Source organism: Macaca thibetana, chromosome 9 (assembly GCF_024542745.1).
Source record: "Macaca thibetana thibetana isolate TM-01 chromosome 9, ASM2454274v1, whole genome shotgun sequence".
NCBI classification, from domain to species: domain Eukaryota; kingdom Metazoa; phylum Chordata; class Mammalia; order Primates; family Cercopithecidae; genus Macaca; species Macaca thibetana.
Genome location: NC_065586.1, coordinates 13,671,941 through 13,687,855, shown reverse-complemented (window position 1 = coordinate 13,687,855; position 15,915 = coordinate 13,671,941). Strand labels below are relative to the sequence as shown.

Below are 15,915 nucleotides of genomic sequence, written 5' to 3'. Positions count from 1 at the left end.
ATCTCAGCATGGTGGGAGGCCGAGGCGGGTGAATTGCTTGAGCCCAGGAGTTCGAGACCAACCAGGGCAACATGGCAAAACCCCATCTCCACTAAAAATACAAAAACAATTAGCCAGGCATGGTGGTGAGTCCCAGCCTGTAGTCCCAGCTACTTGGGAGGCTGAGGTGGGAGGATTGTTTGATCCCGGGAGGCAGAGGCTGCCACTGCAGTGAGTCGAGATTGCACCACTGTACTCCAGCCTGAGTCACAGAGTGAGACCCTGTCTCCAAAAATAAAATAAAAACTAACCTTTAGCATTTTGCAATATTGAAGTGCTTTTAAAATGTTTTGCACTAAACAACGCAAATCACAAATGCCAAAATTACACTACCTTTGAAATAAAGAATCGTCCATACATTAACAGAGACAAGTAAAAAACATCTGTTCTATAGAATTTTTCGTTAGCAAGATTTATTGAAACCAGATCAGTAAAGCTGTGTTACTCTGGACCCTCGTCTGGGACCTGGAAATATCTTTGTTTCCGAGGACTGGATATACTGATGCTAATCACTAAAACAGGATTCTCCCAGCATGAGATTTATGAAGACCAGAAAGCAAACAGCACCCGAAAAAGACAGATAGTAAGGAAATTCCGTGGAAAGATTCTTGGGCCACGTTTTGCCTACCTGGCTCTGTTCAGCAGGGCCCATTACATGCTTAAGGGGCGATGGAAGGCACCCCGTGTCTACAGGCTCGCCATTCCAAATAAACACAGCCACCGAAGGAAAAGAACTCACGTTTTGATTGAGTACTTGGGGGTCAGTTTATATGACATCTGTGCAAGGTGAAATGCCAGTCCAAGTGCCAGAATATCAGCTTCTCAGAGCTCAGTGAGTGGCGGCTAAGAAATCTGGGTGTACACCTGCGGTGTCAATCTGCAAGTTACTCTTTCTGTTTCTTTAAAACAGAAAATGGAAACCAGCTTGCTTTTAGAAATAGAACAATGCATCACCCAATCAATGAAAACAAATAGTAGCAGTCCCTCATTAACAAGGGAAATTGATTTTCCCCTCCATTTTAGAAGAGGAGTTGGAGCATTGGAGTGCTGAAAAATTCCCATTAACTTCCACAAACCACATGTTATTAGGTGCCCAGGAAAGCAATTAGAGGCAAACATGTAAAGAGCTTTTAGTATTTTATCTTGTATAAACCATGGGATGGTGTGCTCACTAGTGTGGAGAAAAAGACATTTTTATGACCCCAAAAAAGGGCCTCCTTGGTTTTTTTCTTTCTTTCTTTGAAATCTCTTCTGCCTTTATAAAGAGCCATTTGTGAATTAATATAAACTGAACTCAACTTACTGGTATCAGAAAATTTCAGGTTTTTAAGTCTTTTTTGCCAGGCCAGAGGGTGACTTTTAGGAAGTCATAGGTGAAAGGAAGAGTTTTAGATGATCAAGAGGAAAAGAACACGAAGAACTCATTTTCTTCTAAAAGACTTTTTTTTAGTACTATAAACATTTATATCAATTGTGATCTTTAAAAAGATGACATAGTTATTTTCTTGACAGCTACAACATGGAGACTTGATTAATCTAAAGCAGCAGTCTGCACATCACAATTCCTAGTATACAAATACTATTTCCTTGCACATACATAAGTGGTTTTACTACTACAGCTCTAAGCAAGCTCGGTTTCAAATCGTTATTAGATCATTTGGGGCATATTTCCCTACAGTTTTTAAACTGGCTGCTTGAAAATAAACAGCTGATGTGATCATATGGTAGGAGAAATAGATTTGCTGAGATTTTTAGATAATTAGTGAAAAAATACTCAGTTATGTTTGAAATAGTTACTATTTGAAATACAACTTATGTAACTTAACAGTATCTATAATATCTATCTAAACTTGCAAATTTTTCTATTGGAAACATCCTAGGGAAAAAAAAGTTAATCTGTTAAACTTGAAACACACCTAACAGCCCAAAGAAGAGTTTCTATGGGAAGAATTGAAATTAATATAATTCTCATATACTATTTATGTACTGTTTTACACACACACACATACACACACACACGCACACACGAAAGAATTGTGTGTGGCATTTTCCCATGATTTAAAAATGAGTTTAAGGGCCATGAGTAATTGAAGCGCAGATGGAATCTTTCACACCAGCAAAAGTTTTGAAAGGAACAGAATCTGTGAAAATTTGAAGCAAAATGTTCAAGTGGAAAAGTCATAAATTGTTACAGAAAGCTTTGTTTTATGCACAAAAGTCTATTTGATTGAGCTTTCAAGTGTGTAATTCACATTTTCAAAGCATAAAAAAGTATTTGGATAGGGACAGGGTGGTTTTTTTGTTGTTGTTGTTGTTGTTTTGCGGGATGATATTCTTCGAATTCTATGGTAATTGCTTAGAAGCCAAGTAAGGAGGAAATTTTGTATTATGACAGCTTACTTCTTTTGTTAAGCACTTATTTAATGTATTAAAATATCATATTTTCAGTTATACCTGTGAATAGCAAAACGTTTCATGGCTATGGTACTGTGTCAGTTTTTCAGAGTGGAAATTCCCAAACTAAAGAGTGATACTGATAAGTTAATCAATCGTTTCTTCTTGGGCTTTTTGAGAAAATTATTTGCCTGAAATTGTAGACTTATGAAACAATTTTTAAACTTGTTTTTATATTTTACATGTTTACACCTAATATAAATTAGAAATTCATAAAACTTTCCTTTCACCCCAGAAAACCAGACTCAGTAATCAAGGAAGAAATCTTTACTTATATAACTTAACAATTAGCAACAGAAATAAAGGGACTGCCAGGCACAGTGGCTCATGCCTATAATCCCAGCACTTTGGGAGGCCGAGGCAGGAGGATTGCTTGAGTCCAGGAGTTCAAGACGAGCCTAGGCAACATAGTGAGACCTCATCTCTACAAAATATTTTAAAAATTAGCCAGGTGGTGGTGATAAGCACCTGTAGTCACAGCTGCTTGGAGGCTAAGGCAGGTGGTTCACTTGAGCCTGGGAGGTGGAGGCTACAGTGAGCCGTGATCTCAAAACTGCACTCTGGCCTGGGCAACAAAGCGAGACCCTGTCTCAAAATAAAATAAAATAAAAAATAGAAAGGCACATATTTCATAAATGTGTTTACAATGTTGCCTCCCATAGCCGGGTATGGTGGCTCACGCCTGTAATCCCAGCACTTTGGGAGGCCGAGGCGGGCAGATCATGAGGTCAGTAGATCGAGACCATCCTGGCTAACACGGTGAAACCCCGTCTCTACTAAAAATACAAAAAATTAGCCGGGCGAGGTGGCGGGCACCTGTAGTCCCAGCTACTCTGAGGCTGAGGCAGGAGAATGGTGTGAACCCGGGAGGCGGAGCTTGCAGTGAGCCGAGATCGCACCACTGCACTCCAGCCTGGGCGACAAAGCGAGACTCCGTCTCAAAAAAAAGAAAAAAAAAAATGTTGCCCCCCACAAACAGTTGGTAATTCATGTGACATATCTACGATACATGCCCAGAATTCAGAATCCCATGCTGGAGAAACCTCCTGGGGCCTCCAGGTGATTCCCTTTGTCTGCGAATGGTCACACACTATGGCAGGAGAAGTTTCTCAGACAGATGGGGCCCAAACCAATGGTGGAAAACCCCTGCAACATTTCTTTCCTACACACTTGGGGAAAAGCATGGGATCAGGCAGAGATGGGCAGGTGCTCCCTTTTCTTTGTCGTAACCTCTACTTCACCTTGGTTTACCAAAAAAAAAAAAAAAGAGGAGGAAGGAAGGAAAGGGAAATGAAAGATTGTTTCCTGCATGATTTCTTAAAGATCAGCAAAGAATAAAAATCTATAACTTCCCTCATTAATCTGTCTCAGTTTTCTAGGTCCATTGTATGATCAAATAAAGGAACACAGAGCCACATATGCATATCTAGAACTTTAGGATCTCAATGTTTACGAATTCGGAACTTGGCAGGATTTAGGCAGGTAATTCAGGGCTTGTACCACACCCTGGGCAGGGCCTAAGGCAGCACCTGGAATTAAACACATTGACACCTCCCCCACAAAACATGGATGTGCCCAGCAAGTGGGCGCAAATAGAAAGGTCCATCGTTCCCTCGTGCAAAAAGATGAAGTTTGCAGCCAGATGGGTTAAGAAATGTTTCTTAGAGCTTTTTGAATTTTGGAATTGTGATAATCGATTAAGGACCTGCAATACTCTACCTATGAAATACCCCACCCCCGAGAACGTGACCTTCATGATCTGCCCATAAAATATGGAGGAGTTAGGCCGACGCTAGCATTATATTACTCTTTCTGAATTGCAGGCTGTTCCTTTCTGTTAAGCTAGCATCACGTTCTGGGTTTTGTGCTCTGCTGTTTTTGTACCAGTGCAGACAGAAACAACTGGTTTTAGGAAGAATTCTTTCACACTAAGCCTACTCTATTCGCCCAAAGTTTCTCTCACAAATTACATACATCTCATTTGACCCAAGGAGAGTTTCTTGAAAAAGTTATTTCCAGGTTTTTTTAAAGAAAAGCAAACGCATTGTGGATTTTGCTCATCTTTCTCTCTGTTTTAATTTTTGCTCCCTTCATTTTGTGGTATCTTGGTTAAATTTATTGTGGTTCACTGCGGCAAATTCTCTATTTGATATATTGCTAGAAATCTTTGTTTTTCCCCAGTAGATCATTCTAACTTTCCTTGTTTTATGAGGCGTATAGGCTGTAGAAGACAGGCACATCATCTGAAAAAACAAAACAAACAAACAAAAAAACCACTAAATCGAAGGCCAGTACAGCACTGACACCACATTTATCCTGACAACATTCATACCTGCTGGAGAGTTTTTAATAAAAGCTGCTTAATATTAAAGATAGGAAGACTTAAATGTTATTCTCAGTTTAGCAACTGGCTCTTCAAGAGACCTTTTTGCATTTTTCTTTTTCTTTTCTATTCTTTTTGTTTTTGAGACAGGGTCTTCCTCTGTTGCCCAGGCTAGAGAACAGTGGCATGATCATACTCACTGTAATGTCAAACTCCTGGGCTCAAGCAGTCCTCCCACTTCAGCCTCCCAAACAGCTGGGACTACAAGTGCAAACCACTACACCTGGCTATTTTTTATATTTTTATTTTTGTAGAGATGGAGTCTCGCTATGTTGCCCAGGCTGGTCTCAAACTCCTGGGCTCAAGCAATCCTCCCACGTCAGCCTCCCAAACAGCTGGGACTACAAGTGCAAACCACTACACCTGGCTATTTTTTTATATTTTTATTTTTGTAGAGATGGAGTCTCGCTATGTTGCCCAGGCTGGTCTCAAACTCCTGGACTCAAGCAGTCCTCCCACCTTGGCCTCCCAAAGTGCTGGAATTACAAGCATGAGTCACCACATCCAGCTCTTTTTTGCATTTTTCTAAAAATGGAATGCAGCCACAATGAACTGTCTTAAGTTGTTTTATAAGTTGGCATTTATCACGTGCCATGAACTCTGGGGAAAACGTCAAAGTGGAAGACATGGAGGGAGGAAGTATGAACTTCTAGAACATTCGTCAGGCCACAGCCTTGCAAGTCTCTGGGGGTAGAGTGACCAAGTTTCCTGTTAGGGGAGCTTTCTGATTTTCAGCCACAGAGTTTGGCTGGATTGACAGGGCTAGACACCCCTAAGTTATTGCAGATGTTTATAAACAGCAGAAAAGCAAACAGAACATTTCTACAGATTTGTCCTCAGGGAAGGATGAAGGGCCATGGATCCCTTCCAGAATGTAATGGATTTAGACAGGCTTCACGCCTTGGTGATTTCTTGTTAGATTTTTTTGTGTGTAACCTTGCCCTGGAGCAGAGCCAGAGAACCCACTGCAGGCTTCAGCGAGGAAATCAAACCTGTGGCTGTCATCAGGGCAACGTGTTTGCCAACAAGCAAGGGTTTGGTGGGTAAAACGATCCCTTCCTCCTGGAGCTCCTTCCTTCCCCAAATACACTTTCGATGTGATGGGTGTGAGTAAACCCAAACTCAAGTTTCAACTCCTTCAGGGAGTCACTAATTGCCTTTCTCATGGTTTCATCCAATAAAGTTGATCTGAGAAAAGTGCCTTTCACATTGAAGCCAGCCTTCTGTGTGCTGATGGACCAATAAATCAAATCCCTTTTCTCAGGGAACGTACCGTGAAGCCGGGAGAGAAGATCCGGAAATTCATCAATGTGGGCCCTCACATGTTTGGTGAATTGAATATTTGCTGAAACTATGCCTTTATAGCATGCGCGTAAAAATTACCAACTGTACTTGGGGTTGGAATTGAATTTTCCTGAACACTAGGAGTTTGCCCGTTTGAAAACCACCAGGGGCTGTCCTGCTGTCTGCCTCCTGGATCAAACCCAGAAGAGGCTGAACCCTCTTAGCTGGCATTAAAGTTTCACAATTCTCTTCCTGACCTGCCCTTTTCAGCGTATTGCCCCTGACAATGGATTTCTTCAGCTCATGTGGCCCCCATGTCTGTCTGTGTTCCACTCGGGATAAAAGTGATATTCCTATCCTTTTATTCATGCACAGCCTCCCCCAAAGCCAGTCTTACATCAGAGCCCAAGGGGGCCGTTATTTCCTCTGAGCTTTCATGTCTGTTGTTTGGATTGACATGATCACACATCACCCCTGTGGTCAGTAAGCTTTGTAGGTGTTCCTCTCGCCTTCCCAACTAAATCGTGGGCACCTTCTGGTTAAGGACCATATCTCATCATTTTTTATATCCTCTACAATTCTTTCCATGTAACAGCAGAGGCTTCATAAACACCTTCAGCTTATTGATTATCAATTGATCTGTCCTGGCCTTACCATTTAGATTCTAACAGTTCAAGTACTTGGATGGATTGATTCAAACAGTTCCACTTTGAGCTTTTCCCTCTAGTTGGTCATATGAAGCCAGGATTCACCAACACCACTGGCCATCGTCATTGTCTTTCTTCCTCTCTTTCTCTCTCTCTCTCTTTCTTTCTTTCTCTTTCTTTCTTTCCTTCCTTCCTTCCTTCCTTCTTCCTTCTTCCTTCTTTCCTTTCCCTTCCTTTCCCTTCCTTTCTTTTGCTTTCCTTTGCTTTCCTTTCCTTTCCTTCTCTTTCTCTCTCTTCTTCTGTCCTTCTCTCTTTCTCTCTCTCTTTCTTTCTCTTTCTCTCTTTCTTTCTCTCTCTCTCTTTCTCTTTTCTTTTCTTTTCTTTCTTGAGAGGGTCTCCCTCTGTCACCCAGGCTGGAGTGCAGTGTTGCAATCACAGCTTACTGCAGCCTCATCCCGGGTAACTAGGACTACAGGCATACATCACTGTGCATGGCTAATTTTTTAAATTTTTGTAGAGACAGAGTCCCACTATGTTGCCCAAGCCGATCTGGAACTCCTGGACTGAAGTGAACCTCCCACTTCGGCCTCGCCAGATGCTGAGATTATAGGCATGAGCCACCACGCCTGGCCTCGTTCTTTCTTAGGGCAACAGAAAAATGCTTTTTCTGGGAGCGCTGTAATGTCACCAAACCTCCATGTGTTTCTTTATCACCACACACAGACGTAATGTAGTGGTGTATTGGTGTGGTTTTGCCCAGTGGTACTGGGCATCCATTGGTGATGCTGCTCATTGCACTGCCCTTGGCTGTATTTCTTGCCAGGGACATAGGGAACATTGTATCCTCCAGTTAACAGCATGGGTGCTGGAGTGTCCGCCATCCAAGCACCTGAGGAGTTCCCCTCTATGGCTGCGGAATTCCTTCCTTCCTTCAGAGTTATACCTTGTTTCATGCCTTTTTAGCAATGAAAAACATTGCTAAAAATGAAAAACATTGCTAAAAATGAAACAGTTGTACCTGTTTCATTTCTTTTTAGATGGCACTGCCCAGTGTCCTGGTGGCCACTATTTGCCTTGGTTAGTATAAGCAGCCTCGAAGCTGCTCACGTAACCCAAGTCAGAACTGCGAATCGAAGGCAGAACTCTCCTACGTGTGCCGTTGCAACCCCGGCTAAGGCTTCCAAGGCTCTTTGGTGGACCAGGATAGGGAAACGCTCTTTCAGTATCAAAACTGTCCCAAAGTGGCTGCCGCTTGTTACTGTGGAGGTAGTAGGTGGGTGCAGACGCCACAGATGGTCCAGCCCAGAGGGGATGCAGACCTGCTGAGTGTCTAGGGAGGAGTCAGGCACCTGAAGAAGGCTGGTTAAGCTAGGGGAGTTTAAAGCATCTTCCAAACCTAAGCATGTGTGAGTCTACGGGGAAAAGAATTTCTGATTTCAGGACCAGATGCATAAAACCACCTGATGGTACAGGTTGAGTCTCCCTCATCCCAAATGCTTGGGAGCAGAAGTGTTTCAGATTCCTTTCAGGTTTTGAAATATTTGTGTTATACGCCAACTGGTTGAGCATCCTCAAATCTGAAAATCCAGCATCCAAAGTGCTCCAATAAGCATTTCCTTTGAGCGTCATGTTGGCACTCAAAATGTTTCAGATTTTGGCACATTTCTGATTTGGGATTTTAGGATATGGGATGCTCAGCCTGGCCCAGACAATGCAGTTCACACTTTCTAAGTAGTTTCTGAGCCTCCTCAAAAGCAAAAGTTACAGGCTGAGTCTCCCTAATCTGAAAATCCGAACTCCAACATGCTCCAAACTCTGAAATTTTTTGAGTGCCGACATGATGCTCAAAGGAAATGCTCATTGGAGCCCTTCGGATTTCAGATGCTCAGGTTTTGTGAGGCTCAACCAGTAAGTATATAAATGCAACTAGTCAAACATCTGAAAAAAAATCTGGAATCGGAAACGCTTTTGCTCTCGAGCATTTCAGATAAAGGAGACTCCATCAGTATTTATTTGTCATATTTCAGAAAACAGTTTCCAGCATGTGGTCAACGTAAACCATGAAAACCAGCTTTGTGTATTAGCAGAGCAAACGCTGTTACGGAGACAGCGCGCCATTGCCCATTCTCGGAGCAATGTGAGCCTAACGGCGGGGTTCTGGGGAGCTTCTCCTAAGATCCTGCCCTGGGGGACCCCTGGGGACCCTTCTTCTCCCCGAATTTCTGCTGAGGGCTGCTCAGGGGCGTTCACTCTGTGCCGGTCTGTGAGAGCAGGGTTTGGGAAGACACCCCTGGCCATCTGGAGGTGTTTTGTCCTGCTTTCTGCACGGTGAAAGGTGGTTACTGGGCTTGGCGTGTTCTGCCTTCGTTTACATCTGTATTAAGGGAGTAAAAAGAGAGCGCCCCTTCCTCCCACTGCTTTTGATTAACAGGGAAGCAGATGTGGGGTCTCTCAGACAAGGCAGCGGCCCAAGTGGTATCAGAGAGTACGGTCATGTCCTCAGAGGGTGAGTGCATTTCTGGCCATTATCTCTTTCAGCAATGAAGTTGTGAGGAGTGACTTGAAGAAGCTGCCAGCCCTTCCCACCCAAGCCCTGAAGGAGCACCCTTCCCTGGCCTACTGGTAAGACCCCTGGCGTCTTCCCCAGGAGCGAGCCCCTCTCGGAGTGCGAGGGGACACAGGACAACTGAATATACCCTCCCTCCACCAGCTCCCACGTGCCAGCCTGGACTCGCAGCTGTATGAAGTACCTTCTGTCTTCATGAAATCATTTTCTGCATTTATTTATTTTTTAAATTAATTAATTAATTAATTTTTTTTTTTTTTGAGACAGATCTCGCTCTGTTACCCAGGCTAGAGTGCAGTGGCATGATCTCAGCTCATGGCAACCTGTGCCTCAAGCGATTCTCTTGCCTCGGCCTCCTGAGTAGCTGGGATTACAGGCCTACACTACCACACCTGGCTAATTTTTGTATTTTTAGTAGAGACAGGCTTTCACCATGTTGGCCAGGCTGGTCTCGAACTCCTGGCCTCAGGTGATCCGGCCGCCTCGGCCTCCCGAAGTGCTGGGATTACAGGTGTGAGCCACCACACCCCACCCGTTTTCTGCATTTACTTAAGTCAAGCATTGTGCGTGAGACCTCTCCTTTTTTGTTTCTTCTCTTTTTTTTTTTTTTTTTTTCAATTTTCAAAAAGAATACCTTCTAAAATTTCACTTTGGAAGCTTTGCCACCTTGAAGAGCCTTTCATGTGCTGCTAGAGTTTCATTTTGGAACACCTGTCGTTTGATGACAGCATGTTGAGGTTTGAGATGTGGGAGAACCACAGGACTTTTTTCTTTCAGAAGAGAGAGATTGATTCTTTTATTTTCCCTCGATGTTTTATATCTCCTGATGTAGCCACTATGTAACATTATGCCGTAGCTCATCTGTCGGGCCCTAAATGACTGATTCTGAATGATTCCAGCATTTGAAAGGCTCCCAGATTGTGGTTTGGGCCACAGTTGAGCAGGGCTTGCATTCCTGGATAATGTTTTGAAATCCCACTGGGTTCCTAAGCCCTGGCCACTGCCCTTTGATAACTGCAATACCGCTCTCTGATGTTCCTTCTGATTCCCTAACAGAAATCATTGCAACTCCTTTTATTTAAAAGCAAAACAAAAAGCACAGACCAAGTCAATTCTAATAAACTACAACACGTGACTTGTGTCAGTGCTTTTGATGACAGTTTCTGAAAAATACGGATTATGAGCATTTCATCTTCTCTGGACACTTATCCAGACAGTGACCTAGTTGTTCATTGATTCGGGTGGCTAAGAGATTCCTTTGGCTGGGGTGGGGCATGTCTTGATGCAGGGTTCGTTAGCAGCATTAAACTCTGGCTCATAATTCCAGCACTTTGGAAGGGCGAGGCGGGCAGATCACGAGGTCAGGAGATGGAGACCATCCTGGCCAACATGATGAAACCCTGTCTCTACTAAAAATACAAAAAAATTAGCTGGACATGGTGGCACGTGCCTGTAGTCTCAGCTACTTGGGAGGCTGAGGCAGGAGAATCCCTTGAACTCAGGAGTTGGAAGTTGCAGTGAACCAAGATTGTGCCACTGCACTCCAGCCTGGCGACAGAGTGAGACTCCATCTCAAACAAAAAACAAAACAAAAAACAACTCTGGCTCATAAATCACATCTCTCTGAGAGACCACATCGCTAGGGAGCTGGCGCCCAGGCCCGAGGCTGTGAGCTCCCTTCCGTGTCTGGCATCCCTAATTTCATCTCCCAGAGCTGTTTTATTGCCACTCCTCTTTTGGAAACATAAATGTAAATAGATAATGACTTTCTCTAACTATAACTTGCCCCCAAAGAGCAAAATCTGTTTAACCTGCAGGGATTTTGCACGCATCAGTTTCCAAATGTTGAGACTTGCAATCCGAATGCCCAAAAATGATGGTCCCTTTTCCTTGTTCACGGACCATATTACCCACCTCCCTAATTCCTTGTGCCACTGGGCCTCATCCCTCTGTAGCCTCCTGGCTGTTCACTTCCAAAAATCCAATGGTCAAGGCCCCGAGGGTGTGAGCAGGTAACTAGAGAGGACCAGGGAGGAATCTCTTCGCCTCTGAGACTTGTCCTGTTGTGTGTCCATCAGTCACCCATTCATTCCTTTCCAAACCTTAGAACACCGCTATAGACATCTGAGAGTTTTGAATTTCTTCTCTCCTCCCTGTGTCTCTGGATTTTTCCTTCACTTTCTCCATTATCTGCTCTGTGCTCACACATGATTACTAACCCACAGGCACCTCGCCCTTCACACACACTCTCTCTGTATAAACATCTTCACCTATAGCTGGCTTGGCAGAACATCCCATACCATCATGACCAGGCCAGCACTTTCCCTGAGACTCCTTCAGACCCATAAGTGCCCAAGCCAGTGTTAAATGTCCCGAGAGCGTGGCAGGATGGGGGAGCCATGTGCCACTCAGTCAGCATCACAATCCAGACGATGTATAAAAGTCAATGGCAGGGACCCTCCTGACAATACCCTGCTGAAAAACAACAATCACAACCACAACAGATTCTTCCACCTCATTTCACCGTGGTTGGCTACTTGGTGTTGGCTCTAATATTTCAACCTTATTTATATGGACTTTGATTCTTATTGATACATAATAGTTATACATATTTTTCATGTATATATACTCTGATATCTGTACATAATGTGCGGTGATCAAATCAGGGTAACTGGGCTATCCATCGCCTCGAACATTTATCTTTTCTTTGTGTTGGGAACATTACAAATCTTCACTTGTGGCTACTTTGACATATGCAACAAATTATTGTTAACGATAGTTTCCCTACTGTATGATCAAATACTAGAACATATTCCTTCTATCTAACTGTATTTTTGTACCCCTATGTATAGATAGATTTTTAAAAAGCAAAGCTGCAAGAAGAGGGATAAGTGCTGTCCCTGCTTCATACAGATAGAGAATGAAGAGAGAGCAGGTGCACACAGCTTGTTCGCTGCTTTTCCCTCTGGGTCTCAGAATCAACACTCAGCAAGGTCAACCAGGACCCCTCACCAGTGGGGGAGACCTTTTTACCCCTCTCATCACAGTTGCCCAGAGTGTCCAGTTCCCCTAATCATTCCTGAACTAAGGAGGTGTACTCACCATTCTTCGGGGGCTCTCCTGCCCCCGCTGGAGTTCACACTTTGGATGGGCAACCTGCAGGCTGCAGCCTGGTGACCAAGGCAGTGGGTCTTAGCATCCCAGCCAAGCCTCCGCAGTGACTAGCCAGGTAGCTTTCATCAGTTTCTCCTCTGCAAAATGGGATGACACACACCAACCTACTTCAGACAGTAATTAAGAGAGGAAATACATAGTCACCTCATGTCATTAAAAAGCAGTGAAAGCAGCATAATAATGCTGAGTCATGGTGCAAGAAGCCTTTCTGCTAATGCTCCCCGCACATTTAACAAGCATGGACTTTTCACACCATGCGATTTCCCTGTTGAGGAGGCAACAGAGGCAGAAAGTTAGAATGATGTGCCCAGGGCCACAGAACAAGGAGGGATCAGTACCCTAACCTGGATTCTCCCTCGCAGGCCCAGTTTGTAAATGCTGGACCACCTGACCACCCCTACCACCTCAGTGAGGTATGCAGGGACATCTTTTTTCACCCCAAAACCACTGAGCACAGCAGGCCAGCAGCTGCTCCGAGACAGGGAACCATATATCACCATCCCTATTTCCCCTTCCATCACCCATGCATTTCCTGTACCCCCTTGTCTGCAGAGAGGTCATTTGACTTAACAATATGACCCAGCCAGTGACCCGGGCACAGGCAGCTTTGGTCATTTGCCTTTTTCCTCCATGTAACCCTGAGTCATCCAGACAGTGCTTACTCTGCCTCCTGGATTTCTGCTAGTTACCCCCTCGAGTCCCTGCTACAAATCTAGGGTCTGGGAAAATTGTCTGCAAAACTCGGAGCACGTCAGCCCTCTGGAAAGTTCCAGAGCAGAGGTGGGGACAGGTTGGGAGCAGAATAGGTTTTCAGTAAGGATTGAGCCTGTTATTCCAGGATGAGCCCACCATGTTTAAGGGGGCAAAACGAGAAGGAAAAAACTGAGGATGGAGAAGGCAACTATTGTGGCTTCACAGATGGTCTCAGAGAGCAGCAGTTACAGGGCAAACGGGGTGGCGAAGATTTCTGCAGCTGTCAGCCACCCAGAACCCTGTGGTCAGGACATGTAGTCGTTAAACAGCGGCGTGGCTTTCTGACAGTGGTTTTGACTTTCTTTCACTGGTGTTTCTCCTGAGCCTTCTGTGTGTTCGTGGCTACAGTGCTATGTTGACTTGTACCTCCTCAGCTCACCCCAGGGACCCTCTCTCCCTAGAGCTGCAAAGGAACAAGGCCCCTATCTACACCGAGTTGCTTGACCCTGGATCTAGGAGTCGACCTCACAAAACCCCAGATCACATGGTAGGAAACACCCCAAGGCAGCTGTTGAGTTAGTGAGTGGGATGGAAAGAAGTGGAGCCACCGAACCTCCTGACGCAGCTCTGCAGGTTTCGTGAGGCTGGGCCTGCCCTTGGGGAGCATGCTTTTCGAGAATTGTTTATCAGGAGACGACTTTGTCACACTTGACATAGAACTTCCTCGGCACGTGGGAGCCAAGGAGAGAGATGGCTGGGTCTGCCCCTTTCTGAATAGAGGATGCCCAGACCCTACGGAAGTGACGCTCCAACTGAGGCAAGGGTCCCTGGAGCTGGCTGGTCCTCATTCTGGGTATTCATAAAGACCTTCTTTATCAAGACTGCTCACTGTCCTCTATGCATCAAATTCCAGAATATTAAAATTAAAAGATACTAGTTGGAGGTTAAGGTAGTCATTGAAAGAGAAATAAATTACTCACAAGGACTAGGTGACGAATGTGTAGAACCTGTTACCCCGCCAACGCTGGCCGTGCTAAACATGCAAACAGAAAAAGGTGGGTAAAAGAAGGCTTTAGGTAGATCCTGGGGTGATGAATAATAGATAATAGGGCTGCGTGTAGTGGCTCACACCTGTAATCCTAGTACTTCGGGAGACCGAGGTGGGCAGATGGTCAGGAGTTTGAGACCAGTCCGGCCAATGTGGTGAAACCTCATCTCTACTAAAAATACAAAAATTAGCCGGACGTGGTGGTGCACACCTGTAATCCCAGCTACTCAGGAGACTGAGGCAGGAGAATTACTTGAACCCAGGAGATGGAGTTTGCAGTGAGTCAAGATCATGCCACTGCACTCCAGCCTGGGCAAGAGAGTGAAACCCTGTCTCGAAAACAATAATAATAGATAATAAAGATCCTCTATTGAGATCTCAAGGGTAAACCCCTGGAATCACCTCCCCTCACAGAGCTTTGACGGAGGACAGGAAGGGTGAAGAGAAGTAAGACAGGAGAGTGAGAACTGAGGTTCCAAAGCTCTGGGGCCAGACCAGGGAGGCGGAGGTGTCTGGACTCCACACCTCAGCAGGTGGGGGTGGGGCTTTCTGCCTGCACCTGCTTCCCTGGGATTCCCAAGGTTGGCTCCGCCCATCTGAAGGCAGGGGTTGGAGCGGCCATATCTCCTACCCCATGGGCATCAGAGTCACTTCTCAGGGGGCGGGCTTGCCACTGCCGCCAAGGAGCCACCTAACCTCTTGTTATATCAGAACTAGGATTTCATCTGAGTGCGGCGGCTCATGCCTATAATCCCAGCACTTGGGGAGGCAGGGGTGGGCAGATGACCTGAGGCCCGGAGTTTGAGACCAGCCTGGCTAACATGCAAAACCCCATCTCTACTAAAAATACAAAAATTAGCGAGGTGTGGTGACACACAACTGTAATCCCAGCTGCTCAGGAGGCTGAGGCACAAGGATTGCTTGAAACTGGGAGGCGGAGGTTGCAGTGAGCCAAGATCACGCCACAGCACTCCAGTCTGGGTGACAAGGGAGACTGCGTCTCAAAAACAAAAAAAACACTAAGATTTCGAAAAGGGAGGGAGCGCCTTTCTAATTCTGGTAGCTGGTTTGCTGTTGTTCTCCAAGTGTTCCTATGGAGCTTTTGTTGCCTCATGGTTCATATTAACCAGGCCCAAATTCCAGAACGTTTCATCCTCCTGGAAAGCCTTCCATCCCTGAATACGCATTCAGAGCAGGTAGGCTGTGGGTGTGTGGTTAAGGTCAATGCCTGCCATCCCCCCATGAGGCCCTGTGTGGACAGGACTGGGAAGATGAGGATAAGAAGGACCCCAGAGAGTTCAGCCTGGGCATCCACGCATCATCTCTGCTGTCTGCTTCCTCTTATTCTCTTGGTACCATTGCTTCCAAGGAGCTGATCCCAAAACCTGGGCTCCAGTCTTTTTGTTCCTTTGTTTTTTGTTTTTGAGCCAGGGTCTCACTCGGTCACCCAGGCTGGAATGCAGTGGTGTAATCTTAGCTCACTGCAACCTTGACCTCCTGGACTCAAGCAATCCTCCCACCTCAGCCTCCCAACTAGCTGGGACTACAGGCACACTCCACCATGCCTGGCTCATTTTTGTATTTTTATGCAGAGACAAGGTCTCACTGTGTTGCCCAGGCTGGTCTC

The 15,915-nt window shown here is 45.1% G+C and overlaps 2 protein-coding genes across 14 annotated transcripts in view; both read left to right on the top strand.

Moving 5' to 3' along the window:
• PHYH (phytanoyl-CoA 2-hydroxylase) overlaps nt 1-15,915 on the top strand; it is a 1,057,918-nt gene that overhangs the window by 572,880 nt on the left and 469,123 nt on the right. The window lies entirely within an intron of this gene.
• The window catches only part of FRMD4A (FERM domain containing 4A), a 695,352-nt gene that overhangs the window by 581,866 nt on the left and 97,571 nt on the right, over nt 1-15,915 (top strand). For all 13 annotated transcript variants that reach the window (XM_050803197.1, XM_050803199.1, XM_050803194.1 and 10 more), the window contains one exon: nt 9,346-9,429. In XM_050803197.1, coding sequence (XP_050659154.1) covers nt 9,346-9,429 — 84 coding nt within the window. The remainder of the gene's footprint in view (nt 1-9,345; nt 9,430-15,915) is intronic.